Source organism: Sphaerodactylus townsendi, linkage group LG01 (genome assembly GCF_021028975.2).
Source record: "Sphaerodactylus townsendi isolate TG3544 linkage group LG01, MPM_Stown_v2.3, whole genome shotgun sequence".
NCBI classification, from domain to species: domain Eukaryota; kingdom Metazoa; phylum Chordata; class Lepidosauria; order Squamata; family Sphaerodactylidae; genus Sphaerodactylus; species Sphaerodactylus townsendi.
This window is the reverse complement of record NC_059425.1, coordinates 99,301,829-99,316,733: the sequence shown is the minus strand read 5'-3', so window position 1 is coordinate 99,316,733 and position 14,905 is coordinate 99,301,829. Positions and strand designations below refer to the sequence as shown.

At 41.8% G+C, this 14,905-nt stretch overlaps 1 protein-coding gene across 2 annotated transcripts in view; it reads left to right on the top strand.

Annotated features, from left to right (window-relative positions):
* Positions 1-506: 506 nt before the first annotated feature.
* Positions 507-14,905, top strand: part of ESR1 (estrogen receptor 1) — a 151,527-nt gene continuing 137,128 nt past the window's right edge. For both annotated transcript variants that reach the window (XM_048488637.1, XM_048488648.1), the window contains exon 1: positions 507-1,079. In XM_048488637.1, the coding sequence (XP_048344594.1) occupies positions 517-1,079 (563 nt within the window). In that variant the 5' untranslated portion in view covers positions 507-516. The remainder of the gene's footprint in view (positions 1,080-14,905) is intronic.

Sequence of the window (14,905 nt, the reverse complement as noted above, 5' to 3'; positions counted from 1 at the left end):
GCGCCCGCACAAACACACACTTTGTTATGCCATGTCTCAGTTACAGTGCAGACCTACCCAGGGTCATTACAATATACACATTACAAACTTCTAGAAAACATTAAGATGGACAAAACAGGGAATTTAGATAAACAGAGATAAAATGGAGCCTGGTGGGGATATACAATATAAATGGACTCTACTCTCTGAATGAACATTTTGAATGTTATGAAAGCCTCTACCCTCCTCTCTCTCTTTCTCTGAACACTGGAGTCTCATAAAATGAAAAACAGCTGTAATCAAGAAAAAATGAGTGGAATAATTAAATAGTATTAATCCAGAATTGTTTCTGAGGTGCTTTAAACTGATATCAGCAGAAAGCAAGAGTGTCTGGCCTAATGCCAGTACCTTGTAAAGTATATTAGCTCATATCAGTAGTACTTAAAGTTTGAGTCAGAAAGAGAGAGGGGGAGTGTATGTGCGTGCTTCCCTGTGCTTACAGTCTGCTCAGCCCATGCTTGGACAAGCTAGATACTTATGCAGTTGAATAATGTGACTGAAACAAGATTTCTGCTGTGTTTCACCTTGATTTCTTCTCTTTTCTCAGGTGGCTCGCTAGCTGCTGATTCCAAACCAGGATATGTTACTTGTTCACTGCCGCTAACAATGACCATGACCCTTCACACAAAAACCTCTGGTGTTGCCTTGTTGCAACAGATACAAGGCACTGAACTAGAGACACTGAGCAGACCTCAGCTGAAGATTCCCCTGGATCAACCGCTCGAAGAAATGTATGTGGAGAGCAACAAAACTGGGATTTTTAACTACCCAGAAGGCACAACTTATGATTTTTCCACCACTACACAACCAGTGTATAGCTCAACCGGACTCAATTATGCGCCTACATCGGAAACATTTGTGTCTAACAGCCTGGGAACTTTTCCTTCTCTGAATAATGTTCCTCCTAGCCCTGTTGTGTTTTTACAGACGGCACCACAGCTCTCACCTTTTAATCATCACAACCAGCAGATACCGTACTACCTTGAGAATGAATCTGGAAACTTTTCAATGAGAGAAACTGCTCCCTCAGTTTTCTACAGGTAAATTTCACTATTGATTTATTTAACGCAGGCAGGAAATTTATATTAAAGCAGGGAGAGACCAGTTGTGGAGAATTTTGTGTGTTTCGGGTATGGGATCTGTGTGTAAGGATGGTCATTAGGATTGTCACCAAAGAATAACAATAGGGCAGCATAAATCAAAATGTCTCTTGTGATTATTGGGTAACTGCTTATGTGCATGCTTAGAAAGATATACAAAAAAGGAAGTGAGATGGTCAAAAAAAGCGTTGGGTGGGGAATAGGCTGCACTAAAGCAAATAAATGATATAAAACTAAACCAGAATTAAAATGGGAACTGTTCAGACCTAAAAGTAACTATTTTAACTGCTGCCAATGTAGTCTGTATCTCTTGTACAGTTACATGTTTGGGGTTTCACTTTTAGGTTGCAACTCCCCTTCCCCTGCCTACTTGCTTGTTACATTAATTGACGTTGGGTATAAGTGATCAAAACTCAGAATGTTACCTTTCCAAATAGTAGAGATTTAATTATGACACTTTAGTCATAAAGAAGCCTGTAAAAAGTGTTCGTAAGGCCTCCAAGCTGAAATAATGTGATTCTTAAAAGGGCACCTCTTCCCATACACTAGCATGATATTTTAGAAGACAGTGGGTTTTATATTTAATTTTTGTGCAATCCACTGTAGTATTCTCATAGAGATGTCTGAGCTGTTAATGTTTTTAAAAATCCTTATGGAGAGTGCAAGTAGTAGTGTACGTGAGCATTTTTATATGCTTGCAGCTGTAAAGAGATTTTAGAGTGCTTTGAACTGGTTTGAGGAATGTGGCTGGTACGACAATGGCAGAGACTATAAAAAAGCATGTCAGGAAGGCATATTATAGTGATGCAGTAAGGTTATGGGTTCTTGCTTTTGTTTTATAGAATTAAAAGTAAGCAACCATACACAGTTAGGCCACTCATACATTAAATTATATTTTTATTGCTGAAGGATTAGTATGAAATATATTGTCCCTATGTTCATGTTTACATTTGGTGATTTCTTATTTTTTTGTTACGGAGCCAAAGGCATGCACCAGATCCTGCTGTCTCTAATCCATCAGATTGGTCAAAATGTCAACTCTTTTCCTCAGGAGTTCATTATTAAGTTGTGCCAGTGCAAGAAACATGAAAATGTCAATCTGGCCAGAATAATATGCATAACTCCTATAGTTGGCTACGTTAATAATCCCTTTAATGGGTTTGCTGTAAGAAAACTTGCCAGCTCACAGGGTATCAATGAAGGGCCTAAGGCACAGCAACATTGCTGAAACTAAGAAAACCTAGATATGATCAGAGCCTGGGTTGGAGATTCCCTGAGAATCCTATGTAAGCTGCCTTGTGGTCAATGAAAGAAGAAAGGTGGATGCACAAAATGTAAAAACAAATAAAAAGGAAACTTACTAAAACAGAATAGGCTTTTGAGTGGGAAGATGAATTGTCACCTGAGATGGAAATGTTCAATCAAGTTGCTCAGGGATGAAAACAAAAAAGGTCATATATTGATAGTGGTCTTTCTCTTGAGTAGGTACTTTTATTCTGCATAATGTTACAGTGACCTCCTGAAAACATCAAACATGCTTGATTTTTATGTTATTTTAGAAAGACCAAGAAATATCACCATCTTAGATATAATAATTTTAATAATGTCTATTGGGGCTTATTTAAAGCTAACGATCAGACAGGTGATATACAGAAATGGCACCCAGTCACGATTCACTAGGAGTAGTAGGATTTGACTTCTTTCATTCCAGGTGGGGAAACAGAACTGTAACTCTGGGTGGCATTGTCATAGCTTGTGTTGGAATTTTCCATTTTGCTGCATATATGTACCATTTTTATATTATGGTGCAACTTGTAATTTTCTAAGAATTGAACATCTTAGATGAGATGAGATCAGCATTCTCACAAATTGAAGTTAGAAATGTATTTTGACAGGTGTTATTCTATTTTCTGCAGTTCCTTTGACTTGTCTCAGGAGCAACAAAAAGTGTAGTATGTTTGACTGGGACGTCATTCCTCACTTGTAAAAGCCGTTTCAAGCATTTTTGTTCACCTTTTAAACCAAAAGTGTCCATACCAATTTTTAGTGTAGCTCTATTAAATGTCATGTCTGTATTACTTTGCATACTGCTTATAGACACTGTATTGTTGGAAAGAATATCTGTTTTATATTGTAAATTATGAATAACTATATGTGTGATTTTTAGTAAATAATTTCCATCCTACTTACTACTGAAAAGCTCTTTCTATACTGAATTCTAATTTTAAATATAAATTATCAGCAACTTTTTATGCAAATAGTTTTTTAAATGTTTAGAAATTTAGAAAAACTGTAAGCTGGCAAACTTTCCATTTGCTTCATGAATTTTTGTAATTACACTAATTTCCAACAATTTCTTTGGCGCTTTTGCATTCTTAACTGTCAGGTTTACCTAGAAATTGTCATTGGTGTCTATGAAATTAACCTTTGCCAAGAGGGGATCACACCCCTTCATGTCCTACTGACTATATTGATTTTAATTGAGGAATATTTGAGGAATAATATTAATTTTGTTATCTATATTACGATTTCTATTCTATATTATGATTATTTCTATTATATAGAAGGACAGTTGAAACTTTAAAGTGTCAAAGGGATTGTGATTTACTGACGATTTTCTAGAAAATAAGAATGACTTAAAATTTGAATCTATTTGTCCATACTCAGCATGCTAGAAACTGATCCTTAAAGTGGATTTACTGATCCTTGAAATGAATTTAGCACTGTATCTGGATTTAGAACATAGTATTTGCCTTCGCTTTAGCCCTAAATACATATCAAACACTAGAAGTTTCAAATGCATATACACTAATAACAATAGGAGATAAGTGGCATTTTGAAATAAATCAATTTCAGTTTCCTCTATAAAAGTGTTCCTTTGTTTAAGGTTATTTTAATTCTTATTATGGGCTGACAGTCTGCTGTGAATGGTAAAAAGTAGATGCAACATATCCTTGTGAAAAGTCCGAAAGCTATTCATATTAAGATAGTTTAAACAACTTGCTTCAATTGTAGTCTACAAATTTTGTTCAACTTTTTGAGATTACATTTGCCTGAAGTGCGTGCATAGGTAACACCTGATATGTTGCCACCCTATTGAAACTTCCCTGTTCTGGTAGCATAAATCTCTTCTTTGAAAGGTATAATCAATCTTGCCATGACAACTGAGGCCAGAGATGAATATCTCTTTTAGAAGTTACTCTTTTTAGAAAATTAGAAACAGCTTTGTTCCTAGCCCCAGCAAAGTAGAGAGATGCATCTTCCACAAGGGTATGGTCTTTCTCCCTTAGTTGTACAGATTGAGTGAAAGTTAAATAAATGATAGCAAGCTGTTTTCAGTTTGTTCAGATAGTGAAATAATTGATTGATGTGCTGCCTTTTAAATTTTTGCCTGAATCTTCTTTGCCTCCTCATTCCTTCCAGTGTCATTATAGCTAAATGTTACTGTATAGACACAGCACTAGTACCACCCCTTTTCTTAGAATGTGGTATTTGTAAAAGAGGAGATGTTTGATATACAATCACTCAGAGGCATACTGTTGCCAACGTCCAGTTGGGGCCTGGAGATCTCCTTGTTTTAAAATTGGCCTCCAGCTGACAGAGATCAGCTCCTCTGGAGAAAATGGCTGCTTTGAGGTGGACTTCATGCCATTGTATCATGCTGAGGTCCCTCAGTTCCCCAAATCCAGCCTTCTTCAGGCTGCACCTCCAAAATCTCCAGGTATTTCCCAACCACAGGTTCCCAACCACACGGCACAACCAGTTTTAAAAATGGTGAGACCCTAAATGGTGTCAATTTTAAGAAGCCTCATAGATCATAGAAACCTCATAGATCAGTCCAAATATAAGCCTCATAGATCAGTCCAAAATAGTGTTTTACTCTAACAGGGTTTCTAACAGGACCTCAGGTTGTAAGGGGCCCCACCCCGTTTTTAGAGGCCCCTTACAACCTGAGGTCCTGAGGTCTCCTTAGCTTGTGCATAATTCTGCCTCCATACTGCTGTCCTCCACAATGGCCTTCAGCTCTGTCTTCTGCTACATAACCATCATGGATCTCCAATCCCTGAGCACTGATGAATCCAGCTCTTTACTCTTCCATGTTTCAGTCCATACTATCAAACTACATCTCTTTCCCTTACCATGGCTGCTGATATTTGTGACTGGTTCCCTTGCATGCCACCCCTCCATCCCTTCCTTCCGCTAGGGTGGGCCATGTCCAGATGCCTGGCCCCCTTCTCCTCCCTCCCCTCCCTTGTATGCCACCCCTCCCTCCCCTCCCTCCCTCCCCTTCCCTTGCATGCCACCCCTCCCCCTCCCTCCTCTTCCCCCTCTCTCCACTAGGGTGGGTGGGCCATGTCCAGATGCTGGGCCTCCTTCTCCTCCTTTGCATGCCACCCCTCACTCACTCCCCTCCCTCCACTAGGGTGGGTGGGTCATGACCAGATGCCGGATATAGTGCTTTTCCTCTCCCTGTACCCTCACTTCTTTCTGAGCAGCATGATCTTGCTGCTACGCCAAAAGTGTTTGGCAGAGTTCTTTTGCTGTGCTAAACATTGTTGCAGTTAATTATTGCACCTGGATGTTTCATTCTACCACTCTGCCCCAAATTATCATCTCTCAGTTCATTGTGCCATAGTGATCCCAACAACTACTGCAGAAAACATTTACTCATACATTGGATCCTTGCCCACTGGTTAATCACTGGCATGTCCCATGTGTTCAGGAGGTCCCAGATTTAAATATGAAGCATCTCAATTTAAAAGTCTTGGGTAGCAGTTGCCAGGTTTTGCCAAGCTGTGCTTGACAGCCTGCAAGAGATTTGGGGAAAATGAGGGTGGGGTTGGTAGGTAGGTTTGCAATGTCCTACAGCTTCTACGTTATTTCTGGGGGGAAAACCAGAAATGGCTTAGGATCGTTCAAGGTAGCTCCAGAAACTCTGTGATTTTACGCCACTTTCACATTTATCCTGGATGGGACATAGCGCACAGAACACCAACATGTGTTTCTTGCTGTCACTGCAGGCAAGGACAGCTACTGCATGCATATACCATTGCAGTGCACAAAAAGCATTCTAGCTTAAACCAGTACCACTATTTGGGGAAAAAAATTCCCTACTGAAAAAAGTGAATCATTTGCTTGGGGGCAGAGAAAGCAAGTTGGATGAAATGTTTTGCCAGAGGAGATGTGAGTGGGTACAATGGTTATTTTTTTCAGTTGTAGTGAAGATTTAGTGGTTATACTGGTTAGGCAGCTAATTGCTGAACTATTACAAGAATACTTGCCTGAACAGTAGCACCTATTCACAGTAGCACCTATTCACAGTAGCACCTATTCACAGTAAACAGTAGCACCTATTCACTTCAGTTTATGGAGAATTATCAAGTGTTTTAGGACTGTTGCTTGAATTTTTAAAGGCAGTTAATTACTGTGGGCCTGAAAATTTGGTAATTAGGTATCCAACAGCCTAGATTATTCTCATGCATGATAAGGATGCCAAGCTTGATGCTAGTAATGAGAATTGTTTGAAATCTAGGTTTGGAAAGGGTGTCCTCTTCTCTAAGCTGCATAATAATAGATTATTTTTGGACAGGGGCATCAATATCACTTGTTGAATTTAACAACAAAAATTGTTGAATTTAGCAACAAAATTTAATTTGGAGATCTTGAATGGCCACTAGGAATGAATGTCAGATAGCTAACTTTGTATTGTCGAAGGCTTTACTTACTAACTTTACTTTACTAACTTTACTTACATTTCTACTTAAAAAGCAAGTGTTTTAGATTTTTTCAGCAGGCATATTACTTTCAAGAATAGAAAAAATCACCACGTTGGAAATCTTCTGCAGTAATCACCTTCCTGCAACATTTGAATCAATTTTCACCAAGTTGGTAGGCCATCATATTGCAGGTATCATATTGCTAGTAGGCCATCATATTGTAGGTATCATATTGCTGACAAACTTGGAAGCTGATGAATCAAGAAAGCATAAATAACATCAAAAGAGAATTCATAAACCATACAAGGCAAAACTTAAGTGAGTTATTGGCTAAATTACTGAGATCATTTAAAACCCTATTTCTAAAACATGTTGCAACAAGGATGGGAAAGACAGAATGGTTTGATAGTTGAATGTCAGAAGGCAAAATCAAAACTTTAGATCCGTGATGGTGAACCTATGGCACAGGTGCCAGAGGTGGCACTCAGAGCCCTCTCTGTGGGCACGCGTGCCATCATCTCCCCCTTCCCCTTCCCCTTCCCCCGACCAACTGACAGGAAAGGGAGAGGAGCATCCCTCTCCCCCCCACACCTCTCCCCCTTCCCCCGCCAGGCCCTCAGTGTAATTAGTGTAATTATTTTAGGGAGATTATTATCATTAAACTTCAGATCTAGTTTTGGGGAAGCAGTGTAGGTAGCCCTGTTAAGTGCTGTTAAACCTCACTGATTTTCATAGGAAGAACTAAAATGCGATCCTTTACCTGGGAGTAAGCTCGGTTGCTGGCAATGGGGCTACCTTCTAAGTAAACCCTCCTAGGGTTGTGATTCACCCTTGCATGGTTGCTTCAAAGCAAAGCCACCGACTACCACCAAGCTTACTCCCAACTAATGCGCACCTTAGAGCCAACCGTTTTTTCTAAACTAAAACCTCAGTATTCAAGTTAAATTGCCGTGTTGGCACATTGCGATAAATAAGTGAGTTTTGGGTTGCAGTTTGGGCACTCGGTATCGAAAAGGTTCGCCATCACTGCTTTAGAGGAACCACTGAAGTATTTTCAACCCCTGTACCTTTTAAGAGAATTCTTAAGCATGCAGTTAGATATGGAGATATCTGAACTGAGCACCATAAATTAGTATTGATTAGAATATCAACATAGGTTCCTCTTTGAAATTTGAGATAATTTATAGCACCACACAGGATTTGTGCATTCTAAAAAATATTTTCCATTAATAATTAAAACATAAACAGTAATATCAGTTTGTGTTGCATAGAATGCTTGTTCTGTCATTGAACTGGGATCCTGCAATTGAGATATCAAAAATACTGGTTTGCCAATATGGGCAGAGTCCAATGATGTTTACTTTGTCATGACAATTCCTGTCTCATTGAACATTGTTTTGCAAGGCACAAAAATAGCTGTAGTACTTGCTGTGTATTCATGTAACATGGTATGTAGAAGAGCTTCTATTGTAGAGTTGTCAATCTCCAACTGGGGTCTGGTGTTTTCCTGGGATTACACTGATTTCTACATGACAGTGATCATTTCTGCTGGAGAAAGTGGTGGCTTCAGAGAATGGACTTCATGGCATTACACTGGGGCCCTTCCCCTCCTTAAACCCTGCTCTCCCAAGCCTCACCCCAAAATCTCCATTAATTTCTCATTCTGAAGTTGGCAACTCTAATACAAATTACTTGAAAACCTTCTCTCTAACTCCTGCGTTTATACAGCGAAGCCATTCAGAAACAGTGGAAAGTCTCCTTCACCTTACCAGCAACACATGTTTTGCTGGAAGCAGCAGCAGAGCAGTTGCAGTGGAGAAAAGGAGTGGGACAGAAAGAGCTAAGTGAGCTTTGGTTTTCTTTTTGGAGGGCTTTTCTCAAAGCCACATTTTTTAGCCACATCTTTTAAACAGGGGTTAATAAGGGTTAACGGCCACATCTTTTAAACAGGGTTTTTTTTAACAGGGGTTTTATTGTTTTCTTTCTTCTGGTCATGTGCTTGCCTCAGGCTTCTGAGGTGGGGCTGCTAAGAGGTGGGGCTTCCTATTAGCCATGTAAGGACATATCTTGAGGGATAGTAGAAGGTGCAGAAAGGGGGAGGCACTCATTAAAAGTTTAATATTTGACTATTTAAACAAAATTAGATATGAAGTCAGGAAGCCAGCAGGGGGGTAGGGGCTTTCCAGTGTTTTGCACTGAGTGTCACATGTATGACTATCTACCACTAGGACAGAAGTTGTGGGTGTGCCTTTGCTGCAATAAGCTCCTGGCACTCAGGAAATGTGTGCGTTCTCTTAGAGCCAAGGTGGCAGATCTGGAGAAGCTGAGAGAGGCAAAGAGGGTGACAGACAAGGCTCTCAGGGACCTAACAGCCAGGTCTCACTCCCATGGTGACATCTCTTCAGATGTCATGGAGAATGAGGGTCTGGGGAACGGAGAGTGCCAGTCTGTGGTGGTGGAAGATGCTCCCTTAGATGAGATCCCTTCTTTAGCTGGTGATCAACTATCCTCTCGCACAGAGGATACCCCTTGGGGAGATGGGGGGCTCCTTGTAGTAGGTGATTTGATCATTAGGAATTTAGAGAGTTGGGTTTGTGAGAGGCATGATGACCACATAGTGACTTGCCTGCCTGGTGCAAAGGTTGCAGATGTCACGCTTCATCTAGATAGGCTGATAGACAGTGCTGGAGTGGAATCAGCAGTTGTGGTTCACATTGGCACTAACGACATTGGGAAATGTAGCCAGGAGGTTCTGGAGGCTAAATTTAGACTGCTAGGTAATAAGTTGAAGTCCAGGACCCCCAAGGTGGCATTCTCAGAAATGCTACCTGTTCCATGCGCAGGGAGAGCTAGGCAAGCAGAGATACAGAGTCTAAATGCGTGCATGAGAAGGTGGTGTAAGGCAGAGGTTTTCAGATTTGTTAGGAACTGGGGAACCTTTTGGGACAAGGCGGGTCTGTACAAAAGGAACGGGCTTCATCTTAACCAAAAAGGAAGCAGGCTGTTGGTGCTCAACATTAAAAAGGTGGCAGAACAGCTTTTAAACTGATCCCTGGGGGAAAGCCAACAGGAGCTGAGGTGACTTTGGTTCAGAATACAGTATCTATGGGGATGCAGACAGAGAGAGAGGTTTTTCTAAATCAACCACATACAAGCGTGGAACTGTCCGGGGGCGGCAGCAACAACCCCACCCCCGGCCAGCGATGAAGCTGCCTTCAAGCCCCTCAGCCCAGAGGAGATGCCAGAGACGACGCCACGGCAATGAGCCACGGCCTGCAGCCGAGAGGAGATGCCAGAGACGTCACCACGACGAGTCTCAGCCAGCAGCTGAGACGGAGCTCCGACCTTTGAGGCTGTAAAGCCGGATGAGCTCGGCTGGGCTTGCAGGCTAAGCAGCAATTGGGGAGAGGCAGGACAGGAAACGATGGGAATAAAAAGTAGATAGAGACTATAAAAGAGAAGGAAGGAAGGAGGTTGGAGCTGGTAGAGCTTGGCAGAAGTTAAACCGGTCACTCGGGTGAGGATTTAGGAGGGAAAGAAGTGAGAGGAAAAGGGAATTCAGTTGGGCCCGTATGAGCCTGGCAGTGCATTTGCCTCAACCCTAAGGGACAGGCTGGAGTAGCGTTTGTTCATGAAGTGGTTGGTGAGGAGGTTTTGGCTGCCAGGCGCCTGATTTGGAGCCAACAGGGGAACTATAGGGGCAGCCTTCATGCTAGGGGAAGAGAAAGAGAGACCACCACTCTGACACCAGTGGTGAGGACGGCTTTGCCAACTTTCGTGTTATGGAAGGAGGAATGGCACACCTAACCCCAAGGGAGGTGGGCGGGGAAAAACCTTACAGGAACATAACAATATGCATGTGATAAGTGATAGTGTCTACAAAGGGCTAGAGGGCAAAGCACATAAATCCCAGGTTAAGGACAGAGACTGGGTATACAGGTGTCTCTATGCTAATAGTAGAAGCCTTCGACCAAAATGGGGGAGCTGGAATACAGGGTTTTGAAGGAAGACAGTGGTGCAACTGCACTTGGAGTACTGTGTTCAGTTCTGGTTGCCACATCTCAAAAAGGATATTGAAAAGATAGAAAAAGTGCAGCGAAGGGCAGCGAGGATGATTGAGGGATTGGAACACCTTCCTTATGAGGAGAGGCTGCAGCGTTTGGGACTCTTTAGTTTGGAGAAGAGATGTCTGAGGGGGGATATGATTGAAGTCATGGGATAGAAAATTTGGGGGATATGATTGAAGTCATGGGATAGAAAATTTCTATCCCATCATGCATGGGATAGAAAATTTTTCTCTCTTTCTCACAATACTAAAACCAGGGGGCATACATTGAACATGCTGGGGGGAAGAATTAGGACTAATAAAAGGAAACATTTCTTCACACAATGCGTGATTGGTGTTTGGAATATGCTGCCACAGGAGGTGGTGATGGCCACTAACCTGGATAGTTTTAAAAGGGGCTTGGACAGATTTATGGAGGAGAAGTCAATGTATGGCTACAAATCTTGGTCCTCCTTGATCTGAGATTGCCTCCCTCTTTACAATGATTAACAAAACCGGTCTAATCCCAGAAGCCTGGACAAAGGCTATAGTTGTCCTTATTTATAAAAAAGGTGATCATGCCTCACCAGCGAATAAGAATAAAAGTTGGAATGGGCAAAGTTGTTAAAGAGGGAGGCCAAAAGTGGAGCCCAATCAACAATTTTTTTAACATCTCAGGCATCTGGGCCTGGCGCCTTGCCTGTCTTAAGTTGTTCAATTAAAGTCATTACCTCGGAGGGAGTAACTGGAGGCCAGTCCAAGAGATTGTCAAGTGGAGGTGGATCTTGGATTGTGGGGCCCTCCTCTTCAACGCTGAAGGTGTTCTTGTAGTGCTGATACCAGGCCTCAATCAAAATGCTAGCAGCCAAATTGTTGTTGGTTCTTGAGCTGCTGGAGACTATGCTCCAGAAGGACCTGGAATCGTTAGAATTGTTTGCCTGGATGAGTCTTTCCCATTCTGCATTGATGATAGACACTTTGTTGTCCTTTAATCTTTGACTAAGCTGTTTTCTGATTGAGAAATAAACAAGGGGTAAGGAGGGTTCTTTGGCACTTCTGTCTTGCATATAAGGCTCATAACTGATGTTTTGGCACTTGCCTGAGCTCTTTTAGCTTTCTTTGATTGTTGGTGTTAGTGGCATATGAGGCAATAATATTCTGTACTAACTCCTCATATAACCCTTCAGGGGAGGGCGGTATATAAACATAATAAATAATAATAACAATAACAACAACAATAATAATATAAGCACAACAGTTAGTCAGATGACTCCATTTGTACAATTTTTCGACATTGTTCCCCAAAAATTTGGCAGTTTGTTATTTTCTGAAACTGTTTCTCTGTTCAAGAGTGCCGGTTAATTTTGGGGTAGGAGGTAGTGGACTCAACATTCCTCCGAAGGGGCACAACCAGAGGTGGGATCCAGCAGGTTCTCACAGGTTCCCAAGAGTAGGTTACTAATTATTTGTGTGTGCCAAGAGGGGGTTACTACTGTGTTTCCCCGAATATAAGATAGTGTCTTATATTAATTTTTGCTCCCAAAGATGTGCTATGTCTTATTTTCAGGGGATGTCTTATTTTTCCTGTGTCCTGTTCGTCGGGCATGCTTCCAAACAAAAACTTTGCTATGTCTTACTTTCGGGGGATGCCTTATATTTCGCACTTCAGCAAAACCTCTACTAGGTCTTATTTTTCGGGGATGTCTTATATTAGGGGAAACAGGGTAATTGGTGATTTTGCCACATGATTTTTGCTTTAGTTACGCACCTCCTCTCAGCAGTAGTTCACAGAACTTGAAGCAGTCTAGCAGGAGGTGCACTGGCGTGCGTGGCAGCATGCGCCTGCATGCATTTGTTTCCCACCCAAGGACCGGCGCAGTGGCTGCATCCTTGCTATAGCCCTGCCCAGGAATGCCCCGCCCCTGGAATACCCAGCCATGCCCCCGTTGTGCCCCGCCCAGCCCCATTGGCGCTACGCCACAGTTTGAATTCCACCACCATGGGAACCTGTTACTAAAATTTTTGGATCCCACCACTGGGCACAACCTGGTCCCGAGGAAGGCTGATTGTCAGAGAGAACTGCAAATGGTCATGAGCATTATGGGCATTGTAATATGAATGTCTTTGACACCTCCAAACAGAGCTGGAGAGGCTGAGACATAATCAATCAAATTCACATTTATTAGCCATAGGCCATGCACGCACATATAAGACTTCAACCCTAGCCCAACTCCCAAGAGTTTACATAAGAATTTGAACTCAATATCAGATTTATACAAAGCATTAAAAACCAAAAAGAGGCTATTATATAAGCTTGAAAAATACAAATAGAATAATTGTATGGCATTGAAATACAGCAACAAAATAACAATATATTTAATTATATAATTAAGACAAAGTCAAGTTGAAACTATGAGGGGATTTGGCCCCCTATGTTACAACATAGCTTTTAAAGTTGGAGCTTTGGTTAAGTTTTCTCTAATTTTTGCTGCTAGAAACATAAAAGTCGCTACTTTAGTTGTAACCTCAGGAAAAACATCAGCCATAAGAAAGCAAACCTTCTCCTCCACATTGCCTGTCAGGCCTATCAGGATGTCATTGATATATTTGGTACGGATAACAGCATAAAAAGGGCAGTAGAGTGTGTAATGTGTTATATCCTCGCACTGCTTTAAACTACATCTGCAAACTCGTAACTCTTTTGGTGTTCTGGCATATCCCCCCAGTAAATATTCTGATTTAAATGACTGAAATCTCAGGGATGTGAATGATTTTCTTAGGTTTGCGTCCTTGAGATTTGTAAGATATTGGGCGTAACATTTGTTCTTTTTAACTCGAGAGAACCATGGGGAGTATTTCATGGTGGCAACCATGAAAGGTATTGGAGAGAAAGGTATATTCCCCTGAATATTTGAATTGGTGTTGAGTTGAGTTCGTATTCTGCCAGGATATTCCCTAAGAAACGTCGTGGTACCCCAGCTCTCTGCCCCTAAGACCCCTCTTCAAAGTTCACCTTTTGTGTAGACATTAGCATGACCATTGAATTGCATCATCAACCATAGAGAAAACTAAGGGTGACACTTGAGTTTTTAAATGCCTGAATGACCATTTAGGACCATCCTCCTGTTTCAGTTTATACACAAGTCACACTTTTCTTGCTATAAATGTCACCTAGAGGTTGCCAAATTCCAGCTACCAGTTGGTATGGAAGAAGACATTTCCTCTTCTGCCCATGCTATTCTTCATGACTTGGTTGGTAATAGACCAACATGATGAAACTTCTCTTCTCATCACCTCTAGGCAGAATCTGTCAATATTGACCAAAGAGAACGTTCGTTCATACTGCAAGGAAGAATTGCAATGTAGAAAAATTGATTCCTGGTGACAGGAGGAGTACAAGAGTGCTTCAGCATATGTGGTGGAAGCTCTGCTGTCAAATACAGAGTGCCTTTTCCAATAACAACTTCAAATAGAACATCTCATTTGATTTGGAATCTGTGGAAAGTGCTGAGCCATCCTGATCACATGTCAGTTCCAATAGTGTGACATTCAGAGATGAGGAATTAAGCAAGCTTTTCAAAGTTGCAAAAGGTACATTCCTTTCACTGACCCATCACTCTGATAAGGATCTAGACTAGGAGTCCAGGGAGGATATGGGGAACACTGGTCAATGCCATTATATCATTGCCCTTCCTGGTTTCCCTCAGAAGTGATGTAATGCTGTCACTTGCTGAAAATCTTACAATGCAAAATTGGTTAAGGGTTTGAATGTCCAGTGACAAACCCTTAGCCAATTAGCATGCAGGACACACAGGGACCCAAGCCCTGTGTGTCCTGCATGTCAATTGGCATTTGCCAGGCCCATGGAGCTGCTGCTCTGTGGGACCGGCAAAGCCCTCAACCCCCAACTCAAGCATCCAGGCCAGGTCACAAGTTGCTGCTGCTGCTCCCAGGGCCTGGCAAAGCCCTCAAAGCTCCCCCCTTCGCAATCATCCTGGCTGGGC